Raw genomic sequence first — 18704 nt, forward strand, 5'->3', positions numbered from 1 at the left:
CAGCACTGTGAATACACATTTAAAGCTGAAGTGTGTAACTTTTTTCCATGTTAAAATGCTTTCTCCTATCCTAGCTTGATTACTGTGCACTTTAAATTCCAATCACATTTTACTATCCAAATAAGGAAATGAATGGCACTGCCAAACTGCAGACTACACTGAGTGCCGCTCCTGAAGAGTGCGCAAAGATTAACCACTTCTGAATCTGACTTGAAGAGCTGTGATGTATGCACCATCTGCGGAGGTTCACCCCAAACTCACGTAAAAATATAAAACAAGGATTTTAGTGAATGCAAAGCCCTCCGGTTACACTTTCACTTAAAGAATGTGTAATAGCAAATGTTATTTGTCTCTGTGGTTTTACACACGCAGTGTTAATGACATGCAGTGACACAAAGGAGCCCTGCGTCACGCCTGAGATGACAGAATGAAAAACACAGAATCTATGACAAAAGCATGACAACATGTAGACAATTAATCTTGAAAACCCTAAAATGGACAATTCATCTTCATTATCATCATAATCGTGAGAGCCCTGAAACAGACAATTATTTTTTTGACAATTAATCGTCAGCCAAATTTCATATTCGTAACAGTCCTACTCTTAAATATTATGTGTGAGCATGAGACTGGTGTGATACAATCACTTACAAACCTTGTCTGTGAAAAGTTTTATCCAATTTTATCCAATAATCCAACTCATGACCATGTACAGGTGCATCTCAATAAATTAGAATGTCATGGAAAATTTCATTTATTTCAGTAATTCAACTCAAATTGTGAAACTCGTGTATTAAATAAATTCAATGCACACAGACTGAAGTAGTTTAAGTCTTTGGTTCTTTTAATTGTGATGATTTTGGCTCACATTTAACAAAAACCCACCAATTCACTATCTCAAAAAATTAGAATACATCATAAGACCAATAAAAAAAACATTTTTAGTGAATTGTTGGCCTTCTGGAAAGTATGTTCATTTACTGTATATGTACTCAATACTTGGTAGGGGCTCCTTTTGCTTTAATTACTGCCTCAATTTGGCGTGGCATGGAGGTGATCAGTTTGTGGCACTGCTGAGGTGGTATGGAAGCCCAGGTTTCTTTGACAGTGGCCTTCAGCTCATCTGCATTTTTTGGTCTCTTGTTTCTCATTTTCCTCTTGACAATACCCCATAGATTCTCTATGGGGTTCAGGTCTGGTGAGTTTGCTGGCCAGTCAAGCACACCAACACCATGGTCATTTAACCAACTTTTGGTGCTTTTGGCAGTGTGGGCAGGCGCCAAATCCTGCTGGAAAATGAAATCAGCATCTTTAAAAAGCTGGTCAGCAGAAGGAAGCATGAAGTGCTCCAAAATTTCTTGGTAAACGGGTGCAGTGACTTTGCTTTTCAAAAAACACAATGGACCAACACCAGCAGATGACATTGCACCCCAAATCATCACAGACTGTGGAAACTTAACACTGGACTTCAAGCAACTTGGGCTATGAGCTTCTCCACCCTTCCTCCAGACTCTAGGAACTTGGTTTCCAAATTAAATACAAAACTTGCTTTCATCTGAAAAGAGGACTTTGGACCACTGGGCAACAGTCCAGTTCTTCTTCTCCTTAGCCCAGGTAAGACGCCTCTGACGTTGTCTGCGGTTCAGGAGTGGCTTAACAAGAGGAATACGACAACTGTAGCCAAATTCCTTGACGTGTGTGTGTGGTGGCTCTTGATGCCTTGACCCCAGCCTCAGTCCATTCCTTGTGAAGTTCACCCAAATTCTTGAATCGATTTTGCTGGACAATCATAAGGCTGCAGTTCTCTCGGTTGGTTGTGCATCTTTTTCTTCCACACTTTTTCCTTCCACTCAACTTTCTGTTAACATGCTTGGATACAGCACTCTGTGAACAGCCAGCTTCTTTGGCAATGAATGTTTGTGGCTTACCCTCCTTGTGAAGGGTGTCAATGATTGTCTTCTGGACAACTGTCAGATCAGCAGTCTTCCCCATGATTGTGTAGCCTAGTGAACCAAACTGAGAGACCATTTTGAGGCTCAGGAAACCTTTGCAGGTGTTTTGAGTTGATTAGCTGTTTGGCATGTCACCATATTCTAATTTTTTGAGATAGTGAATTGGTGGGTTTTTGTTAAATGTGAGCCAAAATCATCACAATTAAAAGAACCAAAGACTTAAACTACTTCAGTCTGTGTGCATTGAATTTATTTAATACACGAGTTTCACAATTTGAGTTGAATTACTGAAATAAATGAACTTTTCCACAACATTCTAATTTATTGAGATGCACCTGTATATCCGGTAAACCCAGTAATTTTTGTATATATCTATGCATAAAAGGAATTAGTAAATATCTGTAAAATACTGTTTAAATGGAACAAACTTCTCTCAGTGGCATTACTTTGTTAATGCATTACAAGAACATCATCCGCCTAGAAACATAGTCACACCACAAAGGGATGATTTAAACAACTTTACAAATCAAATAATAAACATTTTAACTGAATAATTAATAAGTGCTTTCACAAAAATACAAGTTTCACATTTCTAATAAACCCTCTAATAAACTTTCCCCATAGACTTCTATAGTAAGGGCATTACAGTACATGTTTTTCTTTTGTTTTTACAAACTGAGAGAGGAGACAAAATGTATTTCTGTGATTAATCAATGGCATTATGTTGATGCTGTCAATATTTAACACACAATATTCATTTAAACAAGAAGACAGGTGAGTCATACTCAAAGAATCTTCAGATACCTGAGGTCAACAACAACAGGTTTCATGGTTGGTGTCACTATGTTGTGGATTGTAATGAAGATCTACATCACAGGTTTCACAGTTAAATTAAGCCATTAGCTTTGTCTAAATTTAAATGGAATGTCTGTAGCGGACAAAATTAACAATCATTACAGTAATAAAATCAAACAAAGCTTGAAATCGAACAATTAATTTAAACTCTGTTCCACAGAAAAGTACAAACTTATTTCTTCATATTCATCCCACCCCAATGATCAGTCATAATACTAATATAGAAATGAAAGTAAGTCAGTCTGCCTTGATTCTTAGTCCACAAGATAACAAATGATGCTGGCATCAAACAACATGGCATGGAAATTAAATAGCGGTCTCTGTGACATCAACAACAAACATTTTCGAGATGGAGGCTGGTGTGTACTCACCGTGTGTGAGGTAATGGAATTGGAAGGGAGATGCACAGAAAAGGATCAAATGTATTGCTCTGTTTTTGACAGTGTGGACAGGTGAGTGAGGATCTGGAAGCAACAGAAGCCACAGTGAGTCATTACCACAAAGACAAACATCTGAATATAGCCAACAATCAGGGATCAATCATACCTGTACTGAGCTTGAAAGAGCTCTTGAACAAATGAGCCAGCTGAAAGAGGAGGTGAAGGTCCCTCTAATGCGCCATCATCTTCCTCAATGGGTGGCTGCGGCGACACAAACATGAGAATGATGCATAAACAAAAAGTCAATTAAAATCCGCAGTGAACCTATCTACAACTTAAAAGGATAGTTTACCCAAAATTTCAGAATCAGAATTCAAAAAGATGAATCAATCACCACTTTCACATTCTTCTTCTTTTGTTTTTGGAGATTCACATTCTTTGTGCATATTGCCACCTACTGGGCAGGGAGGAGAATTTATAGTAAAAAATATTTATCTGTTTCTCACCCACACTCATCATATCGCTTCTGTGGATATAGATTTAACCACTGGAGTCTTATGTATTACTTTCATGCTGCCTTTATATGCTTTTTAGACCTTCAAAGTTCTGGCCACATTTACTTACATTGTACGGACCTACAGAGCTGAGATATTCTCCAAAAAAATCTTTGTTTGTGTTCAGCAGAAGAAAGAAAGTCATACTCATCTGGGATGGCATGAGGGTGAGTAAATGATGACAGAATTTTCATTTAAGTTTGTAAGTTAACTTGCTGATGCACATTGACCCCACCCATGGGTTTGACTTTACTTTGCTTAAATTAGTTCACATTTACCATATAGTGTGCTGTTCAAAAATTGTTCATAATGTTGACAAATTATACATCTTTATAATATGTCAACATTATTAACTCTTTTTTGACTATACTATATAGTATATGTGAACTAATTTGAGCAAAGTGACATCAGTTCTGGGGGGGGCATGCACATCAACAGGTTAAATAGCCTACATCTAAATAATATTCTGATTGCTTAAAAAATGTACAGTGCTGTTTAGTCAAAGTGCATGCATTTTTGGCCACAAAAAAAGTATTTGGTCACTCAAGTTACACTTACAAATGTAAGAAAGCCATTGCAATTGCATTAGAAAACAAAATATAAGTGGCATTGATTTTAAAGAAAGATAACTCAAGCCTACTTTTCAAACAAAACATTTCACAAAAAAAAAATACATTAATTAATTACTGCAGGTTGAAAAATACAGTATAAAATAAAAGACATACTGTTTAAATTTAAGACAAAGGATATTTGGACACAAACTTAGTGGAACATGTCCATAGAAAATATGATGAAATACACCTGTGGTCACTCACCTAGGGCTTTTTTTTTTTTTGTGGCTGAGAAAAAATGTAGTTAGAAAAGATCAAGTGTCATTTGTTTGCAGATGCCAAAATGTTTGGTATTTTGTAATTATAATCATCATCAAGAGACTGTTCATCTGCAAGTTTAAAATTTTAGCTAAGCTTCAGGCTCTCCAGAGCAGAGCAGTAAGTCAGCCAGGAAACTGTCAGCTTCATGCTTCTAGGCACGAAACCACAACATTTATCTGAATCAATCAGACAGGCTGAATGACCTCATGTGAGTATGCAGGTGCCTGACCCCACCAGGACACCAGAGGCTGTAGAAAGAAACCAAATGAGCCATCCTCCAAACAGGCAATAGGATGTGAATTAATATCCCATGTATTTGATATATAGCAGGATTTTGGTCTCCTAAACTCTTTTGCCTTGATCTTTGTCAGACTGATGTCTGATATAAGGCTCTTAGCTGCTATTCCAGGGCAGAATAGCTCTATAAATCTACCCACGTTTGGCTCTTCTCCTGTTCTGCTATTTAAACGATTGAAATCTCCAGCTTTTATGGAGTTGCCAATACAAACCCCATTCTGTGCAACCTTTATAAACAGTGAGAGTGGTTAACAGCCTCCTAATACAGCTGACCTTAGGAAGTAAAAGTGTGATATTTTGGTTATACCATGCAGACATGCATCAGCAAAACATCCAGTCATTTTACCAATCATTAATCATTATCAGTCATTAATCAATCCAAAAAGGATCTTTCAGCAGAGAGCATACTAGTTAAATCTGGGCCCTTTTGGGCAGATACATTTGCCAGATCTAAGCCCCACTATGTAATTTCTTTTGAAATCGATCATACCTTTACAGAGGATCTGCTGTTAGGGTGCACAATATGGTTGAGGTCTTCATGGACACGGTCGAGAAGCCAGAGGAGGAACTCCTGGGCATCGTGCTGGGCATTTCCCCGGTACTGCAGGGCACTCCTTGCCACAGCATTCTATAATACATAAGTACATAATGGCCAACATTCTCTGCCAGCAACCCACATGATGAATGCAAGTTGCGATGAATATTAAGACATGAATGTTCATAATATCTGGGAACAAGTTCAGTTATAGAAAACATCTGTGCAGTACTGACCACTGAGCCTTTAGGAATTTACTTTGATGTGCTTTTAATATTAAACTCAATAAAATCTTCCTAATAACAGTGTACTAACATCAGTGTCTCCTATCAAATTTTGTTTGTGCCGCAGAGATGCAGCAATGTGTCTCTAACTCTTTTATTTATCAGATTCAAACAAATAACTTATCAACGACTAATTAAAAGTCCTAACTCATAAGAGTAAATTAAAACTACACTGTAAATACTAATAGTTATCTAAAAAAAAAAAAATTAAGCTTGACTCAACTTAAGCTTAATTTTTTATTATTCTTACTATTTTTAACTAAGTTAACGTTACTCTTTAAACCCTAAAGTTGGCATTAATGAAAACATTTAAGCGGTTTTAACTAAACAGAAATGTCACATTTTAGAATCATAACTCAAAATTTTCAAGTACATATTGCGGCTGTGTGGAATAATCATATGCCCTTGTACTTGAATAAATTATGTATGTTTGGTCAAAACAAGGGAACTTATGTAGAAAAATAATAACTGTTATTAAAAAATGTACAGTACTGTGCAAAAGGTTTAAGCACTTGTGAAAAATTTTATATAGTGAGGATGTCTTCAAAAATAACGGCATAATTACACTCACTGAGCACTTTATTAGAAACACTATGGTCCTAATAAAGTGCTAGATATGGTCTTCTGCTGTTGTACCCCATCCACCTCAAGGTTCGATGTGTTGTGCATTCTGAGATGCTTTTCTGTTCACTACAATTGTACAGAGCGGTTATCTGAGTTAACGTAGCCTTTCTGTCAGCTCGAACCAGTCTGGCCATTCTCTGTTGACCTCTCTCATCAACAAGGCATTTCCGTCCGCAGAACTGACACTTACTGTTTGTTTTTTGTTTTTGGCACTATTCTGAGTAAACTCTAGAGACTGTTGTTTGTGAAAATCCCAGGAGATCAGAAGTCACAGAAATACTCAAACCAGCCCATGTTATTTTCCCCCATTCTTTCCCCAGCACACATTTTCCCCATTCTTGATGTGAACATTAACTGAAGCTCCTGACCCTTATCAGCATGATTTTATTCATTGCACTGCTGCCACATGATTGCCTGATTAGATAATCGTATGAATAAGTAGGTGTACAGGTGTTCCTAATAAAGTGCTCAGTGAGTGTAGTTTTCATTTATCAATTAATGTCATACAAAGTCCAGTAAATATAAAAAAGCTAAATCAATATTTGGTGTGACCACCTTTGCCTTCAAAACAGCACCAATTCTTCTAGGTACACCTGGACACAGTTTATCTTGGTTGTTGGCAGATAGGATACTCCAAGCTTCTTGGAGAATTTGCCACAGTTGTTCTATCTATTCAGGCTGTCTCAACTGCTTCTATCTCTTCATGTAATCCCAGACTGACTTGATGTTCAGTGGGGGGCTCTGTGGGGGCCAAGCCATCTGTTGCAGAGCTCCCTGTTCTTCTTTTCTATTTCTATTCTCCAATGTGTCATATGGCTAACCGAGTTTCCAGTCATAATTTCCCTTATACTGTATAAAATTTGGTTTAAAAAAATTTAAATACAATTAAAAAAACAACAACAATACTTTAATCACAGATGAGTTAAGTTTACTTGCAATTAGATAACTTTGCTTTAAAAAAATAAGTATGTTTACTTAGAAAAAGCATGCAAAACGATTGTAAAATGATATTTTACAGCATGCAAGCACTTTGAGCATGCAAGATTATTTCAGATACAGCAATGGACAGAACATGATGTCATGCTCAAGGGCTTTGGGTTTTTACTAAATTATAAATCACAAATAATATTATGCTCCAAATATATGGTCTACTCACTATCCAGCAACAATAAAAACATACAACTTGTGTGGACTTGAAGCGCTGTGATATATGTATTGTTTGTATTGAGCCAAGAGGTCAGTGTGTGACGTTGCAATCTTTTATTTGTCTCATGTCTTCTCATCATTCAAATGCGCAGGTCACAGTTTACTAAACTTGAATTTTCATCTGCAGCAGAATGGGAAATTTCTTCGCATTAGCTTGCATTTCTGGTCTCCCACGTTCGGATGTATTTAAATGGAAGTGAGAAGAGTGGAAAAAGTAGTAAGACCGCAGCATAATTTGTTCGTGAATCGGACTACACTGGTCCAGTTGTGTTTTTGTTCTGCCGTGCAGTCAGCAAAACAACGTAATAGTAGGCCTAAGTTATTTATTTTCCTTGTATTATTTTGCAGTGCCTTTTTATTTCATAAGTTTAATTCAACCTGCAAACTCAAAGTCAAGCCATTTGATAAAAATAATAATAATATTATTTATTTTACCATTTACAGTTGTGACCAAAAATATTGGCACCCTTGGTAAATATGGAAAAGAAGGCAGTGAAAAATATGTCTTTATTGTTTATCCTTTTTGGTCTTTCATTCAAAATATTCACAAAAAAAAAAAAAAAAATCTATCTTCAAATAGATATCAAACAATTCCAAACACAACACAAGTTTTATCAAAAAACAAATATTTTTGTCAAATATACTGTATGTGTGACAATAAATGGCACCCTTATATTCAATACTTTGTGCAACCTCTCTTTACCAAGATAACAGCTCTGAGTCTTCTCCTATAATGCCTAATAAGTTTGGAGAACACATGGCAAGCGATCTGAGACCATTCCTCCATACAGAATCTCTCCAGATCCTTCAAATTCAGAGGTCCATGTTGGTGGACTCTCCTCTTCAGTTTACCCCAGAGGTTTTCTATGAGGTTCAGGTCAGGGGACTGGGATGGCCATGGCAGAACCTTGATTTTGTGGTCAGTGAACCATTTTTGTTTTGATTTTGATATGTGTTTTGGATCATTGTCCTGCTGGAATATCGAACCACAGCCCATTCTAAGCTTTCTGGCAGAGGCAATAAGGTTTTGATTTTTTTATATGTTGGTATTTGATAGAGTCCATGATGCTATGTGTCCGAACAAGATGTCCAGGACCTCTGGCATAAAAACAGCCCCACAACATTAAAGATCCACCACCACATTTAACCGTGGGCATGAGGTACTTTTCCATATGGCTACCTCTCTGTGTGCGCCAAATTCATCTCTGGTGTTTGCTGCCAAAAAGCTCTATTTTTGTTTCATCTGACCATAGAACTCAGTCCCGTTTGAAGTTCCAGTAGTGTCTGGCAAACTGAAGATGCTTGAATTTGTTGTTGGATGAGAGCAGAGGCTTTTTTCTTGAAACCCTCCCAAACAACCTGTGGTGATGTAGGTGAGGTCTGATCGTAGTTTTGGAGACTTTCTGAACCCAAGACCCAACTAATTCCTGCAATTCCAGCTGTGATCCTTGGAGAATTTTTGGCCACTCGAACCATCCTCCTCACCATGCATGGAGACAATATAGACACATGTCCTCTTTCAGGCCGATTTGTAATATCTCCAGTTGATTGGTACTTCTTAATTATTGCCCTGATGGTGGAAATGGGTATTTTCAATGCTTTAGCTATTTAAGCAATATCACACGAGCAAGAGTGCGATATGACCCTACATCAGCACTGCTGTGATTCGGCCGTAGGTAATCACAGCAGTTCTGATTTAGGGCCATATAGCACGATTGCGAGTGTGATATTGCTTATATACAACAGTTCAATTAACAAGTAATTTAAAAAAAATTAGGAAAAACTGAGTACGGTCATAAAAACGCATTTGTGCATAGTACTACTTTATTATGCGATGGATCAGAATCTGCCGTTGCTGGTTCAAATGATACGTCCAAGCCTTTATTAGTAATTTAAAAATTTCACTTCAGAAATAGTATCACGGCTTGTGCTGTTTCTAACAAGTTATTGGATAAACAAGGATGTGTGTGTGTGTGTGTGTGTGTGCGCGTTTGAGAGAGAGAGAGAGAGAGAGAGAGAGAGAGAGAGAGAGTGTGTGTGTGTGTGTGTGTGTGTGCGAGAGAGGGAGAGAGAGTGACGAGAGTGTGCGATCACCTGTTGCCACTCCCAAGCAGAGATGCTGTCAGCTTTCTGAAGATCAGCATTCTCAGTGGAAAAATAGCCATCCAAGCTGGGGTATTTCTCCCTATTTTTTAAAAGTTGCATACCCTTAGTTCTTAATACTGTGTATTGTCCCCTTTAGCATCAATGACAGCGTGCAGTCTTTTGTAATATTTTTCTAGGAGGCCCCAAATTCTTGCAGGTGGTATAGCTGCCCATTCGTCTTGGCAAAATGCCTCCAGGTCATGCAAAGTCTTTGGTTGTCTTGCATGAACCACACGTTTGAGATCTTCCCAGAGTGGCTCGATTACATTAAGGTCAGGAGACTGTGATGGCCACTCCAGAACCTTCAACTTTTTCTGCTGTAACCACTGGAGGGTCAACTTGTCGTGCTGGAAAGTCCAAGTGCGTCCCATGCGCAGCTTTCGTGCAGAAGAATGCAAATTGTCTGCCAGTATTTTCTGATAACATCCTGCATTCATCTTGCCATCAATTTTCACAAGATTCCCCGTCCATTTAGAGCTCACACACCCACAAAACATCAGTGAGCCACCACCATGCTTCATAGTGGGGATGGTATTCTTTTCACTATAGGCCTTGTTGACCCCTCTCCAAACATAGCGTTTATGGTTGTGATCATAAAGCTCTATTTTGGTCTCGTCACTCCAAATTACAGTGTACCAGAAGCTGTGAGGCGTGTCAAGGTGTTGTCGGGCATATTGTAACAGGGCTTTTTTGTGGCACTGGTGCAGTAAAGGCTTCTTTCTGGCAACTCAACCATGCAGCTCATTTTTGTTCAAGTATTGTCGTATTTTGCTCCTTGAAACAACCACACCGTATTTTTCAAGAGCAGCCTGTATTTCTTCTGAGGTTACCTGTGGGTTTTTCTTTGTATCCCGAACAATTCTTCTGGCAGTTGTGGCTGAAATCTTTCTTGGTCTACCTGACCTTGGCTTGGTATCAAGAGATCCCTGAATTTTCCACTTCTTAATAAGTGATTGAACAGTACTGACTGGTATTTTCAAGGCTTTGGATACCATTTTAATATCCTTTTCCATCTTTATAAAGTTCCATTACCTTGTTATGCAGGTCTTTTGACAGTTCCTTTCTGCTCCCCATGGACAAGTGTCTAGCCTGCTCAGTGCATCCACGTGAGAGCAACAAACTCATTGACTATTTATACACAGACATTAATTGCAATTTAAAAAGCCACAGGTGTGGGAAATTAACCTTTAATTGCCATTTAAACCTGTGTGTGTCACCTTGTGTGTCTGTAACAAGGCCAAACATTCAAGGGTATGTAAACTTTTGATCAGGGCCATTTGGGTGATTTCTGTTATCATTATGATTTAAAAAGGAGCCAAACAACTATGTGATAATAAATGGCTTCATATGATCACAATCCTTAAATAAAAGTCATATTTTCAAAATTAATGCCAAAATTTCACAATATTTGACAGGGTATACTAACTTTTGAGCACAACTCTATTTATCACCCCTCAATTATTTTAGATACAGTTCCTATATATTGTTATTTACACAAGGCAAATATGCTATTTATCAAACCTACTTTTATTACATATCGTATTTTAATGGGGTTATAATTTATCACAGCTGACAGTTACGTGAGCAAACAAGTTTTGAACATCAACTGTAACAAGATCAAATTGAAGTTCACAGATTTTTAACACTTCTGTGTACAAATTTGAAGGTTGTTTATTGGATCAATACAGGTAAACGTCATATAATGCGACTACACATTACTTTACGGTGAGCTTACGACCTACTAGTTAAGTCTTGCCTTAAGAACAGGTGGTGCAACCAAATTAAGCACTGATTTAGTTACAAACTAACTAGTAATTACTAAGCCCTTAATGTGAACTTTACGTCTCAACTTATGTGTGAACTTACGCACAGCTGGTGCAACCCTACCCAGAACTTTATTCTTTAGTCTTACCCATTGTGATGAATGACTAAGGGAATTTGGCTTCTGTGTTACCTCATATTTATACCCATGTGAAACAGGAGGTCATGGTTGAACAATTGCATGTTCCTAGTCACCCAGGTGTACTAAAAAATGTAAAATATGAATGGGAATATATACTTCATATATATTTTACTCATAAGAATTTCTAGAGGTGCCAATAATTGTGGCAAACATGTTTTGGAGAAAAATATTTATTTAATTATGAGATACCCCCAATTAGTTTACTTCAATTAAAGGTTAGATTTTTGTGAATATTTTGAATGAATGATCAAAAGGATAAACAATAAAGACATTTTTTACAGCCTTCTTTGCTCATATTTACCAAGGGTGCCAATATTTTTGGCCACAACTATATATGGTTTTATTTGATGCTGTAGATTTAGTAGCGGTGCAGAGCTGCTGCTGAATACCGAAGAGAACATTATACATACACTGATGCTGCTGTAAGTGATTTCTTCAGCACTAGCGGCAACAAACGGAATTACAAAAAATAAGACCTTCCCTAAACACCGCCCCATCAACCATTGGTCAAATAAAACGGTAGTCCCGTGCCCAAGACTCACTTTTAAACTAAACATCATCAACCTTACTAAATTCTTTTGAAATTATGTTAGATATCAGAAAACAAACCGGCCATGTTTGCCTTCAGATATTCATACTGTATATTCTCTATAAAGATGACTTAAGAGCCTTTAGAGTTTATTTTCATAGGATAATTTTTACTAATATATTATATTCTTTGTTGCACTGCTTTGAGAAGATTAGTTTCTTGAGGACAGTTTATAATAACAATAATAATTTGGTCAACAACATATCAGACTGAAATGTGGATTAACGTGAAATGTAGCATTATGGTAAAGTTGATTTAAAACCAAGTTATGTTTATTTTATTTTTTTATTTGACTATGTCAAGTTTCAAATATAGAAACATTTTTAAAAAGCAAGTAGGTTTCATTTATTAAGTATTTAATTCACTGACTGACTAGATTATCCAAAAATAGACATTACAATAAATATACCAAAAAAAAAAAAAAGATTTTGGTCATATCATCCACCCCTAACTCAAGCCATAGAACTTATACCATCTTTGATTTTTGATGGTAATAAAAACGAGGCTGTGAGGGATAGACATACCGTCTCTTCAATGTAATGCACAGTATGAAGCTATCAAAACTCTCCAAAACCTAAAGGGTTCTATTGTTGCTTCATATTTGTCTAAAATGCAACTGTAACATTTGGCTTTGTCTAATTTTTTTAATTCGTTTTTGTTTTATTACCAGAAGAACATTTAATGGATATGTGAATTGAATAGTTCATACAGTATCTCTAAACATATCTCTAAAAAAGTGAAATAACCATATAAAAGACATTTAAGTATTATTAAGCATTTTTAATAGTTTGTATTTACAACAACACAAGCAATAATTAACACAATTCATAATGCAATAGTTATGAGAATTGACTTAATAAATCCACAAGTTTATAATAATAAGCTTAAAGTTAATTTGTAGTAACATTATTTATATAAAAATCATACACATTAAATAATTTAACATTAACTAAGTTAACATTATAACCATAAGTAGGATTAATAAACAAGTAAAAAACAAAGTAAAAATAAATGACCTATGAAAAGCTGTTAAACAATTTTAGCACTGGGGTAGATACAGAATCATTTTGTTGCCACTGGGGGGTCTTCCTACAGCATGGTTATAATGAAACACACTGAGTGAGGTCTATTGGATACTTTTGGATGACTTCACTTCAGCCATCTCCATGTCATCAATTTGATACAAACTCTCTGCACTCTCTGAGCGGTCTGGACACCATATGAAAGATCAGGATAAGGATGGATGTGCTGATCCCTGTAACTATGTGAAACATTTAATAGACCTGCTGTCAGTATGCAGAGTAAATAAAAACAAAGAAATTGCTATCTCTCTAAATTACATTTTAAAACTTACATGAATAGGAGTGTTGTGTTTTATCTGTATGAAGATGGTCAAACTAGTAATGCTGCACACCAGAGCCACTGCAAACAGAAATTAACCATTATTTATTATCATAAAAATGCAATGCAAAATAATGAGAAATGATAGAAAAATATGTACCTTTTATGACATTGTTTATGTCATTGTTTTGAAGTCAAATGTCCCCTTTGACTTTCACTTCTCTTGGCTCTGATGATGTTGGTGGTCAGGACTTCAGAAGTGCTATGAATTGAAGGTCTTGCTAAAAACCCATGTTCAATTAATATGGCATCTTCAATAAAAAAAAATACATAATTATCATATTTTTGTAGGCTACATGACAATAAAACTACAAACACCAAATACTCACAAGTTGAGATATTGAAACATTTCCATCACTTCCTCTCTCTGACTTTGTATATTTGACACATTCACACTCTTGTAATCTTTGAAAAATTACTTACATCCTGATGGAGAATATCGCAGGCCTGTACGACATTGATTCTTTGTGCTCGCTGAAATAAACGTGTAAGTCATAAATGACAAGAGGTTAGGTCAAAATAAATAAAAATAACCAAATTTATCAACAAATTAATTTATTTCTCTTACTTACCAGGCTAAAAGTAGCCTTCAAACTTTCAGCTCAACCGTCTTTCCGTGACCGTTAAAATTTGAAATAAGATGCTTGCGCATTTTGATCACTCACGTCTGCAAGCGCGCAGCTTAAATGTGCCTTTGCTCTATGTAGATAGGACAAAAAATAACCAGCGCTACAAGCTCAAGTTGTTTGCTGTTTATGATAAACGCAATTTTTTGCATATTTGTTGAATTATGAGTCAAGAATAGACTATACAATAGACTGTATATTAATACTACAATAACCTGTCGTCTAAAAGAGAAAGGACATTGGATCTGATCATCTGTCATTTATCCTTTTCTAATCAAACCCAAAGCTGTAGAAGTACATTGTAAAAGTTTATTTTTTCTGCAGTATGAAATGCAAATGCAAAGTAATGCAGTGTAGTGTTCAAAACTATTTATAAACAAAACTTTCAATTATGTAAATTACACATACACATACATACATATTCACATTAAGCAATTTTCAACCCAAAGAACCCTTGTGTGCAAAAAGGGTTATTTTTTTCTGTAAATCTTTGTAAATAGAACCTTTTTGGCATAAAGCGTTCAAGCTGAGTAAAGAACCCTAGGGTTCTATTTAGAACCCCAAAGATCACATCAAATTTTCCACAACTCATGTGGAGTTTTTTTGTCTACTGAAATTTCTCAGAAATATATATATATATATATATATATATATATATATATATATATATATATATATATATATATATATATATTATTTATTTATTTTTTGGTCAGCGGAAGTATCCAAAAACATTTAAACAACTGTTCAACTCACTGAAGTGACTGTTTGTCTATCACTCACAGCCACGTTGTAATTCCTGTCAAAAATTAAAGATGATGCAGCTGTGAATAAGGTTTAAAAGAGCTGTTCAGCCATGACATTGCTTTGTAGGCGAGCTCGGAAGGCTATTTCGCCATTTTGTTCTACAAGATAAATGGACCCTTTCAACACTTCCATGTTCACAAAGCGCAAGTCGTCATAGATGGAAAACGCAACTATGGCCGCTGCCAAAGTGTGTGTGTTTTCACAGTCCTTAAAAGTTTTGCCTGCATTTACATTTGGAGATGTTGACCGCATCGTCCATCAACGGTTAAATCTAAACTCAAAGGTTACAAGTTGTTTTTCCGAGGGTTATCTGCACAAATACGAAGGTAATACCTAAATGGGGGGCGACGCAGGATGTGAAGGAGTGGAGAGACCCACGTCCTGCTCCATCCGATTTCTAACCCTGTCAAACACACACTCTCGTGTTGTGATGTGTAATCATTCCATTGAAACTGTGACGGTACAGCTCAGATTTCAAAGCATTTCACATTTTCTTCTGTGAGTGACTGCTGTAAAGGCACGTTATACTTCTGGAGAAGTTCTTCATTCAGGTGTAAAAAGTTCTAAACAGCCGAGCAACAGTATACTGTTTCCGAACATTCAGACACCTGCCACACTGCTGTGGGAGGCACTAAAAGGAGCATTCAAATATGAGGACGCTACATGTAAAACCTTAACTAATGTAACATTAAAATGTGTTATCAATGACTTTATGCCTCATTCTATGAGTAGAATTCACGTGAGGTCCGTAAAAGAAGCTGTTACCATGCAATAACAACTCGATGATGATTTAAATATATATGCAGTAGAAAATTTAATTTGTCTTTTTTAGATTCTGAATTCATGATGCTAATGCGCTAACACACCATACGTGCCATAATATCCGCTGATTACACTCTTTTATTGTAATTTATGATGACACTAATGCAACTGCAAAGATGGGTGTATAAAAGTGTTAATGGACAAAATACACACAAAAGAATGATGATAGGCATATCTTACTTTGGGCAGATGTGTAAATGGCTTTCGCTGCACATGGCACATGAGTGAATGGGCACTTGAGAGTATTTGAGTAGATTTGATTCCTTTTGTAGACTAATTAAAAAAATAAATAAATGTATGACATGGTCTTGCACGCATGTGTGTTTACATTGAATACTGGCTGATTAACAAAATAGTAAGTGGTGCCTCAAGTATCACCTAACGAAGATGTGGACCAATGGCCACAAGGTGTTTAGCAGCCAGTTAGAAGTTCTCTTAAAGGTTCACCCAGGCAAGCTGTTACGAACCACCGAAACGAGCGCAAACACACATTTTTTTTTGGCCAGATTTTGTTCTAAATCCCGAGGGTACCCATGGCGAATGGACCTTTTTCACAGACCTATTATGATGCGTTTCCGCCTTCTTTAACACTGTTAATGTCACAAACATTTTGATATTTCCAATTTTAAATCTAAATTTAAATATTTAGTGTAAATTTATAACATTGTGCTTTGTATTATATTACCCTGGAATACTTAAAAAATAAAAAAATAAATAAATAAAAAATAAAAAAAAATTCAGTTACTACAGCTGCGATGAGGCTTCTAATACAGAGCTGAGAGAGTGACAAAAACGTTGTCCTGTTTCTCTCCTTACTGCTGTTATCCAGTGCATTATTATTATTGTTCTACTAAGGATTATTATTATTCTTTCAAGGTTTTCGGTACTTTTGGAGTACTTAATGTGTGAAAACTCTTGAAATTTTGCACACACATCAGAGTCGTCGGCCATTAGGCCACGGTCATAGCAACACCAACTGGCAGCAGGCAGTATGGCACTTTTAACAGACTTTGAAATAGCCCTCTTGTGTTTACATGAATTGCTTCAAAATTCTTTAGAATAATGTCAAGTCACTGCTGATGTAAAATTGTAAAGGGATATATGATATCTTAAATGCTTGCTATTATTCCTTTCTTCCTATATTTGGGTGTTTTTGAGGCACTTGGCAGGCTTAAAATTTCATGAAATGTTAACACATCAGAGTCGTTGGCCATTAGTTCTGGGCAAAAGTTCATGCATGGGCATGTGGGGGGGCTCTGTAGTGCCCCCTTTAAAATGGGTGTGTAAGATGTCCTCTGTAGCACCCCCATTTTCACCTACAGTCACCAAAATTGGTACATATATAGTTCTCATCAACCAGACAACTTTCATAATTATAGTTATTAGGTCCACCCAACAGGAAGTCAGCCATTTTGGACTTTTTTTAAATATTGCAATCTCTGAACTTTTAAATACTCCTCCTAGGTGATTCATGAGACTGTCACCACATTTAGAAAACATAATGCCAAGACACTGAAGATGCTAAATTGTGAGCAGATTTTGATATATCAAACATTGAGGCATTAAATTAATGGCGAAAAATGGGAAACAGGAGGTGTCTGAGATCTTCTGTGTGCAATGTGTGATTTAGATCAAAATTGAGATGTATGTTTAGTTTTGGGGGCTAATCACATGGATTTGACTATTTTGGGTCATGGTCATAGTGCCACCACCTAGCAGCAGGAAGTGTGGCTCTTACAACAGACTTTAAAATAGTCCTCCTATATTTACCCAAATTGCTTCAAAATTGTTTAGAATAATGTCAAATGCATGTGTCCACCTTGCATTGTTTTCCGAAAGCCACTGGGTGGAAATGGACCAGTTGTGCTTGGGGCCCATCATTGCTGCTTGCAGCTATATTTTTATCTTCTTTTGCCAAGCTTTGAAAGCATAATCGATGATTTTTTCTTTTACTGTTGGAGCAAATGGGGTAAGCTAAAATTTAATTTGCTGTGTTCTCCCATTCGAGTTTAACTATGACGACTTCCGCTTTGCAAACATGGACGTGTGAAAAGGGTCCATTACTTCAGGGTTTGCCTACATACTGACGCTGGATTCACACATACTCCATGTGCGGGGTGTGAGCTAGACGTGAGCAATGTGTGCTTTCACATTGGCTGCTTCTCTTATTTAGGTTCCTACGGCAACGGCGGGCAGTCACATGCACTTGTTTACCAGCATACTTGGTCATGACTGGTTAACATATCAAAGCAAGGCAAGTCAGTCCACTCGGCAGTCATCTTTGGAAAGTTCTTGGGCAGATTTTTCTCTGTAAACAAGTGGCATAAAAGTACAGCTCCTATCTACTTGAATGGGGAAAGACTGAAATTTTCAAAACGGTTGGTCATGATTAGGATCAAAGAATATAAAGTCAGCAGTAAAATCTGACAACAATAGTGTCATAAATTGTGCTGCTTTACCTCAGATTACACTGGATCAGCTAATGCCCATGTTCTTGAGTTGATTGACAGGCGATGTCTTTATCTAAAATGTGATTGTCTCTTTTACCAGTAAGGCGGGCATACCAATTCTCTATAAACTCCTGATTATTTTAATTTTCTACTGTACACAGGGCCACTGATTCAAAGGTGAGCCACGCGGCAAAAATAGGCTCGGCGCCAAACTAGGCTCACAGGCTTTTAATGTGAAGAGTGTAATCTGTTAACATGTGCACTGAAACGAAAACGCGCTGCTCACACCACGCTCACGGAGGATATGTGAAACCGGCGTGAGACAGACACCCGCATCAAAGT

The 18704-nt window shown here is 36.8% G+C and overlaps 1 protein-coding gene across 6 annotated transcripts in view; it reads right to left on the bottom strand.

The window, feature by feature from the left end:
• Positions 1 to 18704, bottom strand: part of LOC127451453 (ubiquitin carboxyl-terminal hydrolase 31-like) — a 220067-nt gene that overhangs the window by 199383 nt on the left and 1980 nt on the right. For 2 of the 6 annotated variants that reach the window (XM_051716180.1, XM_051716179.1), the window contains exons 2-4: positions 5401 to 5538; positions 3354 to 3448; positions 3179 to 3271 (exon numbers count right to left, since the gene is read on the bottom strand). In XM_051716180.1, coding sequence (XP_051572140.1) covers positions 3179 to 3271; positions 3354 to 3448; positions 5401 to 5538 — 326 coding nt within the window. Of the gene's footprint in view, positions 1 to 3178; positions 3272 to 3353; positions 3449 to 5400; positions 5539 to 13034; positions 13518 to 13610; positions 13679 to 13757; positions 13909 to 14080; positions 14916 to 18704 lie in introns of those variants that run through there. The other 4 variants (XR_007899106.1, XR_007899108.1, XR_007899107.1 and 1 more) reach the window with 4 other exon arrangements.

Source organism: Myxocyprinus asiaticus, chromosome 14, assembly GCF_019703515.2.
Source record: "Myxocyprinus asiaticus isolate MX2 ecotype Aquarium Trade chromosome 14, UBuf_Myxa_2, whole genome shotgun sequence".
NCBI lineage: Eukaryota > Metazoa > Chordata > Actinopteri > Cypriniformes > Catostomidae > Myxocyprinus > Myxocyprinus asiaticus.